The 19,389-nt window shown below is 45.4% G+C and overlaps 1 protein-coding gene across 1 annotated transcript in view; it reads left to right on the forward strand.

The window, feature by feature from the left end:
• Positions 1-390: 390 nt before the first annotated feature.
• Positions 391-19,389, forward strand: part of PLCXD3 (phosphatidylinositol specific phospholipase C X domain containing 3) — a 74,324-nt gene continuing 55,325 nt past the window's right edge. Inside the window, exon 1 of the mRNA XM_083403166.1 lies at positions 391-896. Within this exon, the coding sequence (XP_083259292.1) occupies positions 794-896 (103 nt within the window). The 5' untranslated portion in view covers positions 391-793. The remainder of the gene's footprint in view (positions 897-19,389) is intronic.

A 19,389-nucleotide genomic window follows, 5' to 3' on the forward strand; every position in this document is an offset into this window, starting at 1 on the left:
TGTATTCAAAAGCACACAGGCTACATAGCCACTGTGGCTAGTAGCTGCTGATAGATTTATCCTCCATGAATGGAGATAGATAGATGATAGATAGATAGATAGATAGATAGATAGGGATAGATGATAGATAGATAGATAGATAGATAGATATAGATATAGATGGCTAGAAATAAATGTCACGTCAGGGATATGGGAGTTGCACTGCACACCAGTCCCCTCACTGAGAAAAGGGGGTTGAGATAGATGTCCTCCAACCTTGCTTCATGATCTCGTTGGAATTCCCACTCCGGGGCTGTGATTTGGCCCGGGGGTGGGGGGTGGCAGGGAAACAGGCTGACCGGAGAGGCTTCAGCCTTCGTTGTTTTGCGACCCGGGCCCTACTCAAAAGAAGAACGAAGTCTCCCATTTCCTGGCTGGGTTTCCTCCCTCCAGCCCAAAGGCTTTTGCGATTGCTTTTGCAGGTTACCAAAAATAAGAGAGAGAGAGCTTAGCAGCAACAGCGCGCCAGCCCGCAGCTTGTTTCTCTTGTTGCGCGCAGCCCGATTCGAATTCGCCTGTGCCTGCGCCATCATCGGGTGGGTGTGGCGCAGCGTGGCGCGTAAACTCCCGAGCGCAGCGGAGGCTGGAGAGGAGCGAACAGTCTGGGATTCAGGGAGTCAGGTGGAGGAGGAGAAGGAGGAGGAGGTCGCTGTTTTTGGTACCGCTGCCGCCGCCGGCTGGGACCAGAGAGCAGCCGCAGCTTGCGGGGTTGAGTGAGCGAGTGCGTTTTTGCGCCCCTCTCCGACCTGCAAGCATGGCTTCGTCGCAAGGCAAGCTGGAGCTGAAATTCGCGGACTGGATGGCAAGTTTGCCCGAGAGCATCCACAGCGTGCCCCTGACGAATCTGGCGATCCCAGGTAGGCGACTCGAGGGTTGGGATTTGGGGAGGACTGGTTGGTTTTGCCTCAAAAGTCCTTTATAAAATGTGGATGAGCTCTTGGGCTGCAGCCAGACATGGGAAAGGTGACATTGCCAGAGAATCTCTTCGCTTCGCCTGCAGGGAGATAATGGCTTTTCTTCTGGGGAATGGCTGGCGCGTGTGATGGAGGGCTGGGAGAAACTGGCATGTATGTGAGCCCCTCGGCGTTTCATGTGTGTGTGCCTATTGCGTGCGCATCTGTGCACATGCTTTCCAGATGGGTAGCTGGTAGCAGTCGCGTTGCACCAAGCAAACAACAAAGACTCTCGTGGCTCCTTGAAGGCGAGCGCATTTGCAACGCCATCTCGTACATTGTTTACTCAGGAGTAAGTTCCATTGTGGCCAACGGGACTTACTCCTTAGTAAGTGTGGTTAGGGGTTGCAGCCTTGCTGAGGCTTAATCTTCCACAGGCTGGAGACCGTATATATGGCATATGGGAAGAAAGTGGATTTGAATCCCAGAAAGCTTACGCCGCAATAAAATTGGCTTTTGCTTAGGGTGCCACAGGCATATAAAGTGTTACTGCAACAAGGAATTCGCCCTCTGGAAATGTGTGTGTAATACTAAAAATCCTCACCTTCTCCACCTGCCTCTGTGGCCAGAATATCTGTGTTTGACTTGCATTGGAAGGCTTATGGCTTTAGATAATTCCCCCACTGCCTGGCATCCAGGTTCTTAATATTCTCCTCAAGTCTCTAAAAATGAATCTCTAGTTCCAAGAAAAGGAGGGACAAAAGTTCAGACTAATGAAACCATTTCGTTCTATTCTCTCCCTCTTCCATTCCACCTTCTGTTAGAAGCTCAATGGCACCTTGATGTGTGTCCCATAGATCATGTGTTTCCATGATCTAAGACATGTGGCAGATCTATCTGGCTTGGTTCACACATGCATGCCCTTTTCTTCATTCTCTGCCTCTGACGGCTGCATCTTGATGAGTGACAAGCAAGGGTCAGTTTAGATATTTGGCACCACCAACCTCTTGCTGTTAAAATCGGGCACACATGCTTGTTACTACATTTTATTTTTTATTTGACTTTCCCCCAAGGAGCTCAAGGTTCTACCTCCCCCTGTTTTGTCCTCACAAACAACCCTGTGAGGTAGATTAGGCTGAGACACAACAGCTGCCCCAAATTCAGCCAGTGAGGTTCATGGCTGGGTGGGAGTTTGAATTTGGGTCTTCCCAGTTCCTTGTCCTAAACCTTACTGGCATGCATGACTGACCCCATCCCACCACTCTCTGTTTGCGTAGTTGAGGTAGTTCTCATCTGCAAATCCACAGAATGGCCACATCATGTCTAGTGGTCCCAAGCTTGTGAGCTGCCTAAACAGCAAAGCATTGCACCTTTCAGGCAATGCGAGATGAAACCAATGTTTAGCCTGGGTGGTTTTTGCATCGTTGACGTTGCATGCATGCAGCAATATGTTTCCTGGCGTTGCAGGGAAAGGGTGATGGGTGTTCATGCATGAGCTGACCCTTGTGTGTGCATACATGTGTGAGCAACCATCAGAGAGCCATGGAGAATGGACAGTTCAAGACCAAGAGCTAAGATCCAGGGGTCAAGATGTTTGCATGCAGCAGGTAGAGGGAAGTCTGTTGGGGTTGATGTGCCTCACTCTGCATTGCTGATAGCCTTGCTCTGTAATGGGCTGGGTAACCCTAGTCCTAACGGATGTTGGATTCTCAGCTCTCATCAGCCCCAGCCAGAATGGCCAATGGGCAGCGATGATGGGAGATGGAGTCCAGCAACATCTGGCCACAGGTTCCCCATCCCTGCTTTGTAAAGTGGGAAACTCATCTATCATTTGAAATCTACCCAAGAACCGTTGACACACTGCAACTTTTCAAAATGATCTGCCTTATTCCTCTGTTGCAGAGTCAATAGTTTGTAATGGATGGCAGAATTGGGGTTGTAATAGGGAGAACTGAAGGGCCTATCTCAGCCATGCATCTCATCTGGGGTGTATATTGAGAAAGTTGTCTCAGCCTTGAGTTTGCCTCTCAGCATTGTGAGGATAAATTGTGCAAGTCTTTGATGTCCTTGGAGGAAACAACCACTGCCACTACTGTAGAACACATGACAGATTTCTCCCACCTCCCCAAAAAATCCAGTTTAGAAAAAGTACCTTTCTCTGGAAAAGCAGAATAAATTTATTTATTGGGATTAATAATAAGCTTTTTAAAAAAATAATAACAACAACAACCCTCCTTGTCATTTACTATATTGGTGCTGTTTTCCTACACAAGACTTACATTGCCTTTCAACTTATTTCATGCTCTTCGTGTGGATACCTGGAAGCTTTTGTTGTGCAAGACGAAGCAGATGAGCATTCTAGCCAGGGCAGATTTCATATTTTCATTGCAAACTGAGAAGCAAGGAACGTGTTTAACCATTCAACCCTATTCCTATTCAGAAGCAAGCCCCACTGAGTTCAGTTGAACTTGTTCCCTAGTAAATGTGCCAAGTCCCATTGAACTCAGTTGGGTTTACAGAGAAGATTGTGCTCTAAGCCACATTTGTGAAAACGCTCCGTGTGCATGTTGCTAGACCAACATGCCAAATGCATCCTAATGCCTGTAGTCTTGGGATTGCAAGGTGTGTGTGCAAAGGAAACAGTTGTGGGGACACCACTTGGCTATGGATGACCTCGGACAAAGGACACGACTTGAAAATGTGGAGTTGCTTTGTGGAACAAAAGATATCTTCTAATTTTGGGATATTGTTGAAGCTGCTGTGCGAAGGGGCGTCTGTGCAGATTGCCAAGGTTATTCGGAATTTGCAAGAGCGAGAGAGAGGTGGTGCCTGATCATTGCAGGAATCAATGATCAATTTGTCTGCCTCTGAACTCCTAGCTCAGCCTTTGCAAACCTGGTACCCTCCAAATGTTTTAGACTACAGCTCACATTGTTCCCAGTGAGCACAGCTCGCTGACTGGAGCTGATCGGAGTTGCAACCACAACATCTGGAGCATCCTGGTTTCGTGAAGGCTGCACTAGTGTTTAGGGTGTCAGCATGAGACAGAACAAAGGTAAAAAACAGGCGGCTTCTTGGGGGGGAAATATATTCTAATATGTTCTTTCCATAATTGTCTGATATGAAAATAACTTGCCCAAAATAACATTTTGGAGAGGAGGGGGAGAAAGGGAGGGAGAGAGAGAAATCTTTTGTATTCTCTGCAGTACAAAGAAATGGATTCTCTGCTAATTGCTAATTGAAATCTAATATATGCTAATTGAAAACTAATGCATGCAAATAGGTTAATTGCTCTGACATAGAAAGTGGATGGCTTGCTGATTGGAGATGTGTTTATCTGGCTAGTTAAATTTAAAAACAAAAACACACAATTATTGCTCTCTTTACACACACACACACACACACACTCAAACTGAGTTTCTCAAGCACCTTGAGTGCTGAGCGGATCTGCCATGGGAAGTGGGTTGGAATGCCTGTGGTTAGATAAGCTTTCCTGTTATACTGAGCAATTTAAAGGCAGAAGCCAGAACCCATAGTGTAGGGCCAAGATTATGGAACAGCGCAAACTGCTCTTGCAATAACAGATGATGGCTATCTGTGGGTGGATGGCATTTAATCCTGCTCTAGATGCTTCATAGCACAGTGGTCGATTGCATGCTCTGCATGCAAAAGGTCTTGGGTTCGTGCCTGAAACCTTACAGAGCCTCTGGCAGTCTGCGTACAGTACAATAGTGAGCAAGACAAGCCAATGTCCTCAGTACAAAGCAGTTTCCTAGAGCTGCAATGTAGGCTTGATCTGCCTTCGGAACAAAGCGCTTTGCAGCTCAGTGGTAATCTGATTTAGTATTGATAAGGGTGGGCGTGCGAATCAAGCAAAATTAAATAAATACAGGGGATTGCTTACTTGTGCTTTGCTGTTGCAATGGGAGAAATGCTGTTTGCTTTCTTGTTCTTCTTCTGGATCGATTTCCCCAACCTTTCCTGCTGTAGGTTGACTGCTGGCTCCATAATTTCTGGGGGGCTTACCTTTGGGAACATGCTGGGTCCTCTTGTTGCATCGGCCAACCACATGCCCATGGGAAGCTCTCAAGCAGCACCTGAGCACAACAGCATCCTCCCCACTTGCAATTCCCAGCAACTGCTATTCAGAGGCATAATGCCTCCCAAATCAGTAGAGGGGTGGCGCTGTGGGTTAAACCACAGAGCCTAGGACTTGCGAATCAGAAGGTCGGCGGTTTGAATCACCACAACGGGGTGAGCTCCCGTTGCTCGGTCCCAGCTCCTGCCAACCTAGCAGTTCGAAAGCACGTCAAAGTGCAAGTAGATAAATAGGTACCGCTCTGGCGGGAAGGTAAACGGCGTTTCCGTGCGCTGCTCTGGTTCACCAGAAGCGGCTTAGTCATGCTGGCCACATGACCCAGAAGCTGTACGCCGGCTCCCTCGGCCAATAAAGCGAGATGAGCGCCACAACCCCAGAGTCGGTCACGACTGGACCTAATGGTCAGGGGTCCTTAGAACATAAACATCATGGCTGTTAGTCATTTATAGTCTTGCCCTCCAGGAATTGGTCTGGTCCTCTTTCAGGGCCATCTAAGTTGGCGTCCATCTTATGGGTGAAAAGCCTTTCCCTATCTGCTTTCTTAGCACCGTGCGTAATCTTATGTGCCTCTGGAACACCCCCTCTTACTTTTTTCCTACACTGAACAGCCCCAAATCATGGAATCACAGAATTGTAGAGTTGGAAGGGTCATGTAGCCCAACTCCCTGGAAATGTAGGAACTACAGCTAAAGAATCTCTTTACATTGCAACTTTTTCTCTTGAGGGAGCTGCACCACCCACTAGATCATTTTGGTTGTTCTTTTATGGACCTTTTCCAAGTAGTGGGCCTCACAGAGGCATCTAATTGAAAGAGATTGGTGTGTGTGTGCAAATGGATTGTTTCCCCTCATGTTGCCTTTGACATTGGGTTTTCTTTCCATATCTTGCTGGAGAATGTTGGGACCCCTCCTAGAAATCCCAACCATTCTACCTTATATAATATAGAGGGAGATTCTTTTTCTTTCAGTGCCTGCCACTAGGGTTTTATTTGCCACCGCTTAATCTGAAATGACCTTGGCAGTATTGATTAACGCACTCCAATTCCCTTTCTTGGAAGGTGGCAAAAGATAATATTCTTTTGTTGTAGGAGTTGCAAGGGGATTAGTATCCCCAAATGCTCAGAACTCTTGGAACTCCTGCCATTAAAACGAGAGATAGGGAGAGGAAAGGGAATTAGAAATGCACCAGGGCTGCTTAGGCCAGGGCTGAAATCACATATACAAACTTCATGGAGCAGAGTGGCACTTACTTCTGAATAAAAATGTACAGGATTGCTCTGCACCTAGATCTAAAGGCCCAAATATGCTAAGTATATCATTCTGATTTGGCTCAGATCCACTGAGTTTAAACCCAGCAAGAACCAGGAAAGGTTAGTTGACCAAACTTAGCAGTTGACAAATAATAATAATAATAATAATAATAATAATTTATTATTTGTACCCCACCCATCTGGCTGGGTTTCCCCAGCCACTCTGGGCAGCTTCCAACAAAGATCAGGTAAAGGTAAAGGGACCCCTGACCATTAGGTCCAGTCGTGGCCGACTCTGGGGTTGCGGCGCTCATCTCGCTTTACTGGCCGATGGAGCCGGCATACAGCTTTCGGGTCATGTGGCCAGCATGACTAAGCCGCTTCTGGCGAACCAGAGCAGCGCACGGAAACGCCGTTTACCTTCCCGCCGGAGCGGTACCTATTTATCTACTTGTACTTTGACGTGCTTTCGAACTGCTAGCTGGGCAGGAGCAGGGACTGAGCGATGGGAGCTCACCCCGTCACGGGGATTCAAACTGCTGACCTTCTGATCAGCAAGCCCTAGGCTCTGTGGCTTAACCCACAGCGCCACCCGCGTCCCAACAAAGATTAAAAATACATTAAAATGCCACACACTAAAAACTTAGTGTCAGTTTAGGAAAAGCCTTCCATCCTCATTACATAATTCTCCCAACTATCTCCTACATTACTTTTAATTGGTTAATTAATACACTTTTAATTTGTTAATTAATACACTAATCAGTTAAAAGCATGGCAGGGTAATCTCGGCAGCAGTGTATATTTTTGTGGCTGGATAAGAACCAATGCTGGATAAGAACCAGTGTTTCCCAAACTTGGGTCTCCAGCCGTTTTGGGACCTCAACACCCATCATCCCTAGCTGGCAAGACCAGTGGTCAGCAGTGATGAGAATTTTAATCTGAAAACAGCTGGAGACTCAAGTTTGGGAAACCCTGCTGTAGTAGCTCATGTTGATAGAGAGCTGCAGACAGAGGCTATCAAGTTAGATGAGCTGCTGGCCCGACTCAGTTTTAAGGCAGCTCCATATGTTAATTTCAAAGACGGGCTAATGAAGCAGTGGACAATATGACCGGCGTACCCCCAATTTTTTTCTGTTGTGCTAGAGCAGGGTTTCCCAAACTTGGGTCTCCAGCTGTTTTGGGACTACAGTTCCCATCATCCCTGACCACTGGTCCTGCTTAGCTAGGGATGATGGGTATTGTAGTCCAAAAACAGCTGGAGACCCACGTTTGAGAAACCCTGCTCTAGAGCGATGCTGCAGAAGCTTTTCCAGCCTGAGGGCCACATTCCCTTCTGAGTAACCTTCTCAGGGCCACCTGCCAGTGGTGGGTGGGGCCAGATGCAAAAGTGGGCGGGGCCTTGAGTATGAATGTAAGGTTGTTCAGTAGGCTAGTTTCTGCGCACTGATTCCCCTTCTTTCCTCCATCCAGCAATGGAAGTGTTATCTGAGTTTAAAGACACATTCCAGACAGGCAAAAATGTTTAGGGTTGGGAAGGGCATGGGACCTGGGTAGAGTTCAGACAGAGGGTCCCATTTGGCTCTTGGACCTGAGGTTCCATATCCCTGCCATCAAGGGTGTGCCTAGTGTGGCCACATAGCTTGACAGAGCTCTGACAGCACGTCTGTGTTTATTTCTCCCCTCTGCGGCCATCTTGGTGAGTTGATTGCCAGGGCCACTCACTGCTCACATGGTGACCCTTCTCAAAATTGCTTCAAGGCACCATTTTGGGGAAATCAGTGAGTGCTGTATATTAATTGGGAACACTGCATTCAATTCTTATGTGTAAGCCTTTCTCCAGAACTAAATACCTACGCCCGTGGGTAGATTTTTTTTTGTATAACTTGTTCTTATCACCTTCATTGAAATATTAATCAGTCTGGACCAATGGCAGAATTTAAATTTGTTGTTTTCTCCTCACACCCCCCCAGTAGGAAGAATGTTGATCTTGATATTGGCATAATAAGAGTTTGAGCTCAGAATGTTATCTGCATCTCTCTCTCTCTCTCTCTCTCTGTGTGTGTATATATATATATTCATACAATAACTTATCTTCAGTTTCCTAATGGATTTGTCTTGACTGATTCAATATTGAAGATGTTCCTAGGGTAATCAGATATACTTGGTTTCCTGATAATTCACTGTGCTTACATGTTTTGCTTGTTCTTTGTGCATAGAATGAGAAAGAGTCACGTGGCTCGAGTTAATGTTTGCTTTTAGGGGCGATCTGCTGCTAGTGACGTTGTGGAGACTCGTAATTAGCCCAGCCGCACTGCACATCTCGCCTTTTCACAATTCCCATACGTGTAACAAAACATGATTTTGATGCGCCCAAAGTATAATGGTCTTGCAATTGAGAAATGAGATTTATCATGAAATAAATTTATTCTGTGCTCCTGTGTGGTTTGCTCTGTGACTGGCATAACGAAGCAGCCCAGGTAGGCCAGGCTGAGAGGCAGTTGTTCACCTATGGTGAGCTTTGCGTGGCGTGTTCCTGCCTCCCCCCTCAGAAATAAAGACATGAGACACAAGAATTCGGGTTAATGGGTCAACTTTATTGATTACGGGTTTTGAGCGGTATCGGCTTAGGCATTGGTCCTAACGACTAACCGGCTTCAGCCCGCTTGCTTGAAGGGTTAACCACCAGTAGGGGGAGTCCTGCTGATGCACGTCAACTAGGAGCTCCCCCCGGAGTTACCACTTGGGGGCGTGCCCTGGGCCCACACCTCCATAGGCTCAGGACAAGGCCACACCCCCCGGAATCCTTTATCGGACTACCCTTTGTTTTGGGGAAGGTGATGGCGCTTCCTTTCCCCCCTTCATCTGCATAACAATAGAACAATACCCCTACCAATGCCTAACCGCCAATACCGAGAAGTTGTGACGGATTGCTATGAGGTAGGCGAAAACCAAGTGGCTGGTGCCAATCTGCCAAATGGAAAAAATTCCTACCAGGCCCCTTGACGGTGACCAACCGAAGTCCATAGCAACGTCAGAGCGCCTAGCCTAACAGGTGGAAGGGAGGGAAAACCTGGCTAGCTGCAGCGTGGAAAAGAGGGAGACCCTTGGCTGCGCCAGACCTAAATGCAGTGAGGCCACGCCCCCCGGGCCAGCCAATTGGCTGGCCTGAGGATGATGCATCGGAGGATTCCCTGGTATCGCGGGGGCTGAAGCCAGCCCCCGCAAGGGTGGGGGAGGGGCATGAAGCCCGGAACCCCACCTCCTCTCTAGCTCGGAAGTGGCTTTGTAGCAGAGTGGAGTTTTGATCCTGGGCTTCCCTAACCCTAGTCTGATACTCTTGCTGCTACATCACACTTGACTTGAAATTCGAACTTTACCACAAAAGAAGAAGAAAGAATATGTTTCATTCCACTTTTATGTTCTAGTTGTAATGATTACACCAATAAGAACTACTTAGAGCCTATTTCTGCTCAACGTGTCCATTTCTTCTGCCTGTATTATCTGTTAATGGATCCATTTCTGTGATGTCCAGTACCTTAATTGCCCATTCAGTTGATGCAGATGTCAAGTGCAGAGCGGGAGAGGAGTAGATTTGCAGCTCCTAGGAGAGTTTTTTGTGCGTGTGTGCAATGAAAATAATTTGATTGGCTCTTGATAATCCTCTTCGAGAGAGTTCAATATCAAAGTTAATACATCAGACATCAGCCTTGACACTCATCATTGAAACAATAACCTCGGCAGTCTGGACCCAGAAGGAGGCAAGGGGGCGGGGGCGGGGGTGACATCCTCAGCAAAAGGTTAATTCAGTGCAAGGACCAGTCACTTGCCCAGGATTAGGGCTATGATGCCCATTTGAAGGGGCTTGGAAGCAGGATGCAGAAAAATTGGGAAGTGGGCAAGTAGGAAGGTAAGGAAGCAGATCCTGGATCGGGCTGGAGACAACATGCCAAAGAAGCGGGGGCTGGTACCCATTGGGCAGAAGTCAGAGAGCCCTATAGTAGGTGGACCCAGAGTCAATGACTCTCAGAGCTGACTGATCTGAGATTTAATAATAATAATAATAGTAATAATAATAATAAATGTTATTTATATCCCGCCCTCCCCAGCCGAAGCCGGGCTCAGGGCGGCTAACAACAATAACATAATACAACATTCTAAAATCATTTCATTATAAAATTAATTCAAATCAAATTGATGGCAACCATTGGGCTAGAGTTCTGTGAAGATTGCCAAAGGAGGGAGTCAGGCTGTGCCCTGGCCAAAGGCCTGGTGGAACAGCTCTGTCTTGCAGGCCCTGCGGAAAGATGTCAAGTCCCGCAGGACCCTAGTCTCTTGTGACAGAGCATTCCACCAGATTGGAGCCGAAAAAGCCCTGGCTCTAGTTGAGGCCAGCCTAACCTCTCTGTGGCCTGGGACCTTCAAAATGTTTTTGTTTGAAGGCCATAAGTTCCTTTGGGGGATGAGTCAGGATGGCCATCCATCAACAGATAGAGTTGGGTGTCATCAGCATACTGATGGCAGCCCAGCCCAAAACTCCGGATCTGACCCCATGTTCCTCCCAGCTGAGTTCTTCAAGGGGCAACACTGAAACTAAGGAGAGGAGGAATGTGGCAGGCGGTGCCCCTTGCTGGAAATGGTTGTAAGTAAAAAGACAGGCGTCGCTGACTGAGCGTGGACAGAAGTTGGTGGGGCAGTGCCCACTTTGCTCTAATTCACCAGCTTCTTTTGCAGAAAGCAAGGTGGTTGCTAACAGTTGCCCTGCAAGTGCTGCTATGCTAGATAACAAGCAATGTAACAGGAGTGGGTGGAAAGAGAGTCCTGCCATGGGTGCCAGAATGAGCACCAAGGATGTATTTCTGGACTATCAATTGATTAAAAAAAAAAAGATGTAAATTTTTTCCTTCTTCTTCAGGGTGGAAATGATTACAAATGCTTTCAAGTTGACTGATATCAGGCGTCAGTTTATTCCAGGGCTTAGTGGGGGCAGCAGGCCTGGCAGAGCGGCTTGTGCAGCTCAGAATGGACTCTGTGACTGCAGCCTGACACAGTAAAACACACTCAGGGTGCTATCCAAGTTAGAAATTTGGGGCAAGTTTACCTGCAGGATCATTTTACTCCCATATCCACCCACTTGACCGCTTCAGTCTGTGGAACTGACACAGCAACTGGTCCTCATAATACCTATTCTGCATTTGGTAAGAAATAAATCTTTCAGTGTGGCAGAATTTACACTCCCTGCCTATTTACACCAGGGAGTTGCATTCACTGTACTCTTTTCGGTGCCTGATAAAAACATTTTTGTTTAGACGAGCTTGCCTTGACATGTAGAATGTTGGCGTATGTTTTTAATCTGATTTTGTCTTTTGACTGTTTTAAAGAGGTGTTTTTACTGATAATTGTATTCTCTTTGTAAACTGCTTTTGGGTCCTTTTTTCTTTTTACAATCAAGTGATGCATTAAATCATATGAAACAAATAAGTTAACTTGGGAGTTAAGCCTACTGAGTTCAGTGTGTCTTCCTCTTGAGCAGGATTTTCTCTTTTCTGTCATTAAATACTGCTGACCGGGGAGAGGAATGTGGAATTCATTTTAAAGTAAGGCAGCCTTCCTTTCTGGAATGCACTACATTTTTCAAGAATTGCTATGTCCATGGATAAAATTACTGTATGTGTTTGCTAAACCAAAATGGGCATAGATGTTACTCATATGCTGGACAGCTTCACAGTGCTGATTTTCAAGCAGGTTTCGCCTTGCTGCTATTGCAAAGAAAATGAACCAGAATGAAAAACTGCTACACAACGTGAATAATGGGTTATTTGAATGCATCCTCTCATACCAATAAGTGTGTAATTTCATGAGCAGCTTGAAATGCCAGTGAAATGTTCAATTAGTCCCCAAATAGCAGCCCAGCGTTGTTGTTGTTGTTGTTTTGTGTGTGTGTAAGAGATTTCAAGAATGTGAAGCATGTTTGGAAGTCGTCACAAATCCCAGGATTGTTTGCATGGTATTAACAGCATTTTGGAATTCTTTCCTTATGTTCTTTTCTGGCTTCACCTCCATAATAACATTTCAAACTGTGTGTTGTTTTGAGCAGCTCCTCTTGAATGCCTGGGAGATGGGGGGTAGGGCATCAGAATGATAATCCAAAAATTGAACAAACAGGAATCAGTCACACAGATTTCTCTGAAAAGAGGCTGCATGAGATATGTTCCTGCGTTTCCAGCATGGAACCACTGCTGTCTCTTCTGCAAAGCCCTCAGTCCTTGACAGAAACACGTTTGCTTGCACTTATCTCTCACTATTCTTCTCTCTCCATTGTCTTGCTCCTACAATCTCTTCTTCGCTGTCTAAATTTAGTCTGTAAAGCTCTTTAGAGCAGGGACATATATTTGGCTTCTGTTACTCTGTAAATCATCATGCACAGTGATGGCATGATAAATAACTATCTCCACAAATTGAAGGGTGGCCTGTGGATATTCTTATGAGCTCATTCGGAGTGGAGGCAATTCTGATCCAGGACACTGTGCCCTCACTCTCAGTTGCCTTTCTGACATAGCCAAATCTTATTGTCTTGCAATGTTGTTCACTTCATTACATTTTAGATTGTGTTATGGCTGATGTCTTTGCCTCCCCTGGGCTCCTTTGGGAGGAAAGGCAGGGTATGCAATGAATGAATGAATGATCCTTGCTTGTCTGCATGGATTAATCTTAGCAAGAAGGGCTGTAACCAAAAAGGGCCAAAGGGCCTCAGGTGCAATCCTTGGGATATCTTGGTATGGTTGGGAAACTCTCGTTTAAAATCCTGGGGAGCCAGATGAATCAATGGTCTTCCAAGAGAGAGAGAAAGTCGGAGGGAGTTCTGAAAATAGCCTCCCCTGTGAAGCATTGTTCTCCCCCTGGCCCCTAAAGGAAAAGGCAAATAGAGGGTCCAGCCTTACATTTAATGTGGAACATTGTTTTGTTGGTGTCCATCTGTCTCGAGAGACATTGGCGTGTGTCTCCAGGGGTGAAGTCAAACTTTCTATGGGAAAGCGCGCCTTGGTTTTGGAACGCTTTGGTTTTGGAACTGACTTCCGGAATGAATTAAGTTTGAGAACCAAGGTACCACTGTACTAAGTCCAGGATCTCTGAGGAAGCTGAATGTTGGAAGAGTCAGGACAGACTAAATAAAGGACTATGCCACACAGTGCATAGTTAAATGATGGAGTTCACTCCCAATGGGAGGCAGGCTTTAAAGGAGGGTTAAACAAGTTCATGGAGGCTACAGCTATCAATGGCTCCTACCTAGTCCAATGGCTGTGTTCTGCCTCTACTATCAGAGATGTTATAGCTCTGAATATCAGTTGCTGGATGTCACAAGTGGGCTGAGCACTGTTGTGTTCCTGGCTTTCTATAGATAGGTATTGTATCTGCTTGGCCAATGTGAGGACAGAACGCTGGAACCAGAAAGCTCTTAACCTTCTTCCTGTACACATCTAGTGGTCAGTCTCATTGAATTCACTGGGATATACCTCTGGCTAGACATGTATTGGAATGCACAGAAAATGTTGCACATGCATTGAAATGTGTGGCAAATGTGGTACGTGGTGTGTATTCCAACACCTGTTTTCTATTGGCTTATTATCCTGCATATTAGTATAGCAGTGGAATATTTTTCTTTGTATAAAATCCTAGCATCATGACGGGTGTGTTTTCTCTCTCTCTTTCTTAATGACATTTTAATTCTAGCCCTCCTCTTGGCATCTACAAATTGCTGGTGTATATTACCTCTTAGGCTGACATTTCTATATGCTTATATTTGGCCAAGATCAAATTTTTCTTGGAAAGTTTTAGGAACATCTGTTTAGCCATTTGGGGGCTATTGAAGCATGTAGAAATTATACCATTCAGCTGTTTAAATTTTGCTAAAGTACTTCTTCCTATTTTAGCACGGGCATGAATAGAAAATAGATCAAATGCAATAACTGAGAATTTCAAAATGGGCTTCCTCTGGGCTCTTCTCTCTCCTTTCGCTCTATCCTGATTGCAGCTACTATTCTGCACCTTAGAATATTCCATTTCTGAGAGCCACTGCAGGTATGAAGAGTCTGGCTCGGAGTGGAAAAATTGGGTTCAAACTCCTGGTCTGTCATGAATCTTGCAGTATGGCAACTATAGGCCAATTCAGACATAAATGCTAAAAGTTACTTTGGATCATGGCCTCCTACTTCCATCTCCAGTTTTGGCATGGGCACAAGGAAGCTTAGGCTTCCATTTTCAGTTAAGAGAAGTTTCGCATTCTGTCCAAACTCTAGACTGTTGTTCAGCTAATTATGGTTTACCACAACCAGCCAACTTCATAAACCACAGATAAAAGATGCCTGAGATTCCCCAGGACTGTTTGAAAACCTTTTTGACCAGATGTGTGAGTTGGACAATGGAAACATTTCTGCAGATGCCATGAGGGACAACATCTGTGTTGTGCTACTTTCAACTCTCCTAAAAGTTATTGTCTGTCTCTTGTCTAGGACCCAATCCCAGCCAGTTTCCAAGGAGGCACTTCTCTGACTTCAATGGCTGCTTGATTTTAATAATAGTAACCTTGGTGGCTTAACCCTTGAGTGATTAATTGCTCTTCTCACATTTACAAATCTGTCTGCCAGCAGCACATCTGCCTGTTGCTTGTGTAGCTCTTGATTTTAATTTCTCCCGGAAAAAAGACCCGGGCTGCCTGTAAAGGTAGAACAATGAGTGGAAGTCAGATATGCATTTTACTCAGAGTAGACCCATTTGAACTAATGAACATGACTAAGTTAGGTCTACTCGGAGTAGGAACTTAGTTGAATCCCACCCCAGAAGGTTGGACATCTGTTAGAGATTCTGTAGATTCTTCTGCTGAGCAGGAGGTTGGAATGGATTCACAGCAGCTGTGAAGCTCTCACTGCAATATGATGCCCTTTGGGTGACTTTCTTAAGACATTCTAACGTGATTTTCACCCTCCATTGACTCATGGAACCTTATGGAAAGGGGCTTTCATTGGAACTGCTTTTCTTTGAACATCTCAAACTACAACCATTGGCTGCTATTTCTCATTCTCTTTTCTGTATTAAGCTCTGTATGAGTACATTTTGTTACTTGACATTAAAAACCAATTGAAGATAGTTTAAAAATTGGAAAGAACATGCCTTTAAAGCAGTACTATACCACTTTAATGGCCATGGCTTCCTCCCAAAGAATACTGGGAACTGTAGTTTGTTTTGAATTGCTAAGAGAACCCTATTCCCAATACAGAACTACAACTCCCAGAGCTCCCTGGCAAGGAGGATCGATTGTTAAACCACTCTGGAAATCGTCAGGGGAGGTCTGTGATGGGAAGAGGCATCTCCTAACAACTCTCATCATGCTTAGCAAATTACAATTCTCCAGATTCTTGGGTGGAAACTGTGGGGGCTGGAGAACAAAATCCACACACATCCCCCACTTTTGCAAAAAATTTTGGTTGGAGCACAAAATTCAAAGAGGTTTTTTAAAACAACAACAACAACAAAAACACACACCAAAAACCCGCATTTTCATTTGCGTGTTGTTTCAGTGCAAATTAATATAGTTTTGCATTGTCTTTCCCATTACTACTCCTTTCAATAAAATCCCACTGCTATTGATAGGTTCTATGGGGGACAAAATATATGGAATTATTCTTTTATATCTCTTACTTCATTCATTTCCCATATACCATTAAGTCTTGACTGGAAAACTTTCCCCATCTTCTCTCTCTCTCTCCCTGCAACTACAAGATTTTCTAAATGCACCATGTAGAGACCATTTTCTCTTTTACATTTCATCACAGACTTTCATAGCAGCCAAGACTATATATCGGCCAAGAACATCCACTTGGCTAAACGGTCAAAGGGCATTTTTGCTGTCTAGTTGCACAGCTGTGAATTTGCCATACCTGGAGACGCTTCAAAAGTTTGTGCTCAGGGCTTCCTGTGAAATTGTGGTTAGACATTCTAACCACAAGGGCACGCGGGTGGCGCTGTGGGTTAAAGCCTCAGTGCCTAGGGCTTGCCGATCAAAAGGTCGGCGGTTCGAATCCCTGCGGCGGGGTGCGCTCCCGCTGTTCGGTCCCAGCGCCTGCCAACCTAGCAGTTCGAAAGCACCCCTGGGTGCAAGTAGATAAATAGGAACCGCTTACTAGCGGGAAGGTAAACAGTGTTTCCGTGTGCGGCTCTGGCTCGCCAGAGCAGCGATGTCATTCTGGCCACGTGACCCGGAAGTGTCTTCGGACAGCGCTGGCCCCCAGCCTCTTGAGTGAGATGGGCGCACAACCCTAGAGTCTGTCAAGACTGGCCCGTACGGGCAGGGGTACCTTTACCTTTACCTTTATTCTTGCTTGTTGGCATGGGGGAAAATTGGGAGTCCAGCATTTATGTTGTATATAAGTAATAAGGAACCCAGCACTCTAGGTACCTCTTTAGTTGAGGTTCATTGAAGATAAAACCAATGGTGGCTGCTAAGCTGCAAACTGCAGCCAACACAGAATCATTACTTACTTTGTGAACCACCCTGAGACCTGCAGGTATGGGGAGTAAAGATCACCAGTGTTGAAGCAATGATGCTTCAACATCAACTTTGTTGGACTGGACATGTTGTGCGAATGCCCGATTGTCATCTTCCAAAGCAACTACTCTATTCCGAACTTAAAAATGGAAAGTGAAATGCTGGTGGTCAATAAAAGAGGTTTTAAAGACAGTCTCAAGGCAAATCTAAAAACAAAATCTTAATAAAATGTAGTATAAACACTGACAGTTGGGAAACACTGGTCTGCGAGTGCTCCAGTTGGAGAGCAGCCTTCACCAAAGGTGCCATGGACTTTGAAGACACTCAAACTCAGGATGCAAGGGAGAAATGTGCTAAGAAGAAAGCATGTGTGGCAAATCCACACCATGATCAACTTCCACCCAGAAACCAATGTCCCCACCATGTGGATCCAGAATTGGCCTCCACAGTCATGTACAGACTCACTGTTAAAACCGTGTTTATGGAAGACAATCTTACTCGGCTACGAGTGATTGCCAAAGAAAGAAGAAGAAGATAAATTTAATAAAAAATTAAAAAATAGTAACAATAGCCACAAATCTGGATTAAGCCCAGTTCATTATATTGTCTAGTTCCTTGACAGTTGTTTTATACCTACTTATTTTGTTTTATGTTCCACCTTTCTTCTGTTGAATTCAAATTGCTGCCTAGGAGTTTCCAAGCAATTGCGGCATACCCTCCAACATTTCTTTGATTCCGATGAATCAGAAACCCAGACAGCTTCTGTAATCCAGGACTGTCCCTGGAAAACAGGGACACTTGGGGGGTCTGTTGTGGTTTCCCATCCATCCAGCCCAGACCAGATGCAGACCTCCTTAGCTTCGTAAGGCTTGCTGCCTCTTGTGCCTTCAGGGGCCATTATGGCGGCTTGAAGTGCCCCCATCTTATTGTGTAAAGGTTGTTCAATCTTTCTTCCACCTAACCTTCAGTACTGCCTATCTCCAAGCACTCTGGGAAGAGTAAAATACTCTCCACGGTGTCAATTTCAGACTAAGCTGCACTTGATACGTGGCACTACATCTGCAGATTAGCTGAGATGTATGACACACACACAGGCTGCTGTTGCTAGGGAGGGAAGAGCCTGTTGAGGAGGTTTATTGGATTACAAAATTTGCTCTTAAAAATGAGACCGGGAGGAAGTGGAGCTATTCCAGCTTTCGAAATAATTCCTGTAATACAATTTTCTGAAGCAAGGTGTAGCTGGAAAAAGAAACTGATTGTGGCTCAAAATCACCGGGGAGCTAGAATCTGAACTTGGGATCTTGGCGGAAAGCTAGGCTTTATTTTCCTGCCTTTTGACAGTATATATAAATCTAGCTCTCATTTTGCAAGATGACCTTTTGTGTGAACAAGAGATTTGAGGAGTTTAGTGGTGGCATACTGTCAGCACAAGCACAAAACAGGACAATAAGCTAGGGTGGAATTCAGAACGGCTCATTTTGGGAGGTGAAATCAGGAGGGTTGCATCCTGCTGGGCAAGCAGAATTCCACTTGCATTCCCATGAAATGTGCTATGGAGGGTCCCGAAATCCATCGGAGCAGATTTTGAGGGTGCACAGAGTAGGGACTGCAAATTGAAGGAGGAGTGGGAGTTCCATTGTGCAAGAATAAGTCTATTGTTTGAGTGGAACAGCAGCCATGCTTACAACCTAAAGTTGTACTTCCTGGAGAGATGGTCAAAGCAATGGTGAGCAAACTTTATTTTGCTGTTGGTGGCCCAATTTCCTTTGGCGTAGGTTAGGGGGCTTGTGATGATTGTGGATGGGGCTGAAGACAATGGTGGAAATGACCAGAGCCCACAGTAGGTGATGGCATCCTTCCCTCCCTTTTTTTCTTTCTCTTTCTCTCCCCCCGCTCTCTCTACCTCCCTCCCTCCCTTCCACTCCTTCTCTCCCCTGCTGCTCATCCAGTTGGCTATTGCAGGAGGGGCAGATCATTCTTTCCAGATGTCTGAGCAGAGATCACCTGCAGAGGAGTTTTGAAAGTCAGCCAAGGACCACATAAAATTTGAGTGAAGGCCACAAGCAGCCGGTGGGCCACAGGTTGCCCATTGCTGGTTTAAGGTAAATCATACATGGGCAGGGAACCAAGGAGCTATTTGATTGTTAGGTTCGTATTTTCTCAAACGTAGACAGCATAATGACATAACAGTCCATAAATCATTATCACGTTCAACTTAATAAAACAGCTTTGCAAATTATGGCTCATGCCCCAAGTGATCAATCTCTCAATCAATATTACTGTGTACAAAGACAAGGAGGGAGAGAGTTACTGGAGGTGAAAACATTCCAAAGGGTGCATGCATATTTTTATAAAATATTACAAGTTTTGGGGGGAGTTGGGGTACATTTTCCATAAGCCACTAAGATACACAATTGTCCTAATGGCTCCCATTTGTATTTGTATTAAGCTTTCAAGGAATGTGTTTATTTCTAAAATTGATACCTGCTTCTTCAGTGACCATCACCATTCCTTGGATGGCTTATAAACCATAGAAGAACAGAGCAAACCTCCTTAATATAAGAAAGTT

Source organism: Podarcis tiliguerta (genome assembly GCF_965153285.1).
Source record: "Podarcis tiliguerta genome assembly, chromosome: 11".
NCBI lineage: Eukaryota > Metazoa > Chordata > Lepidosauria > Squamata > Lacertidae > Podarcis > Podarcis tiliguerta.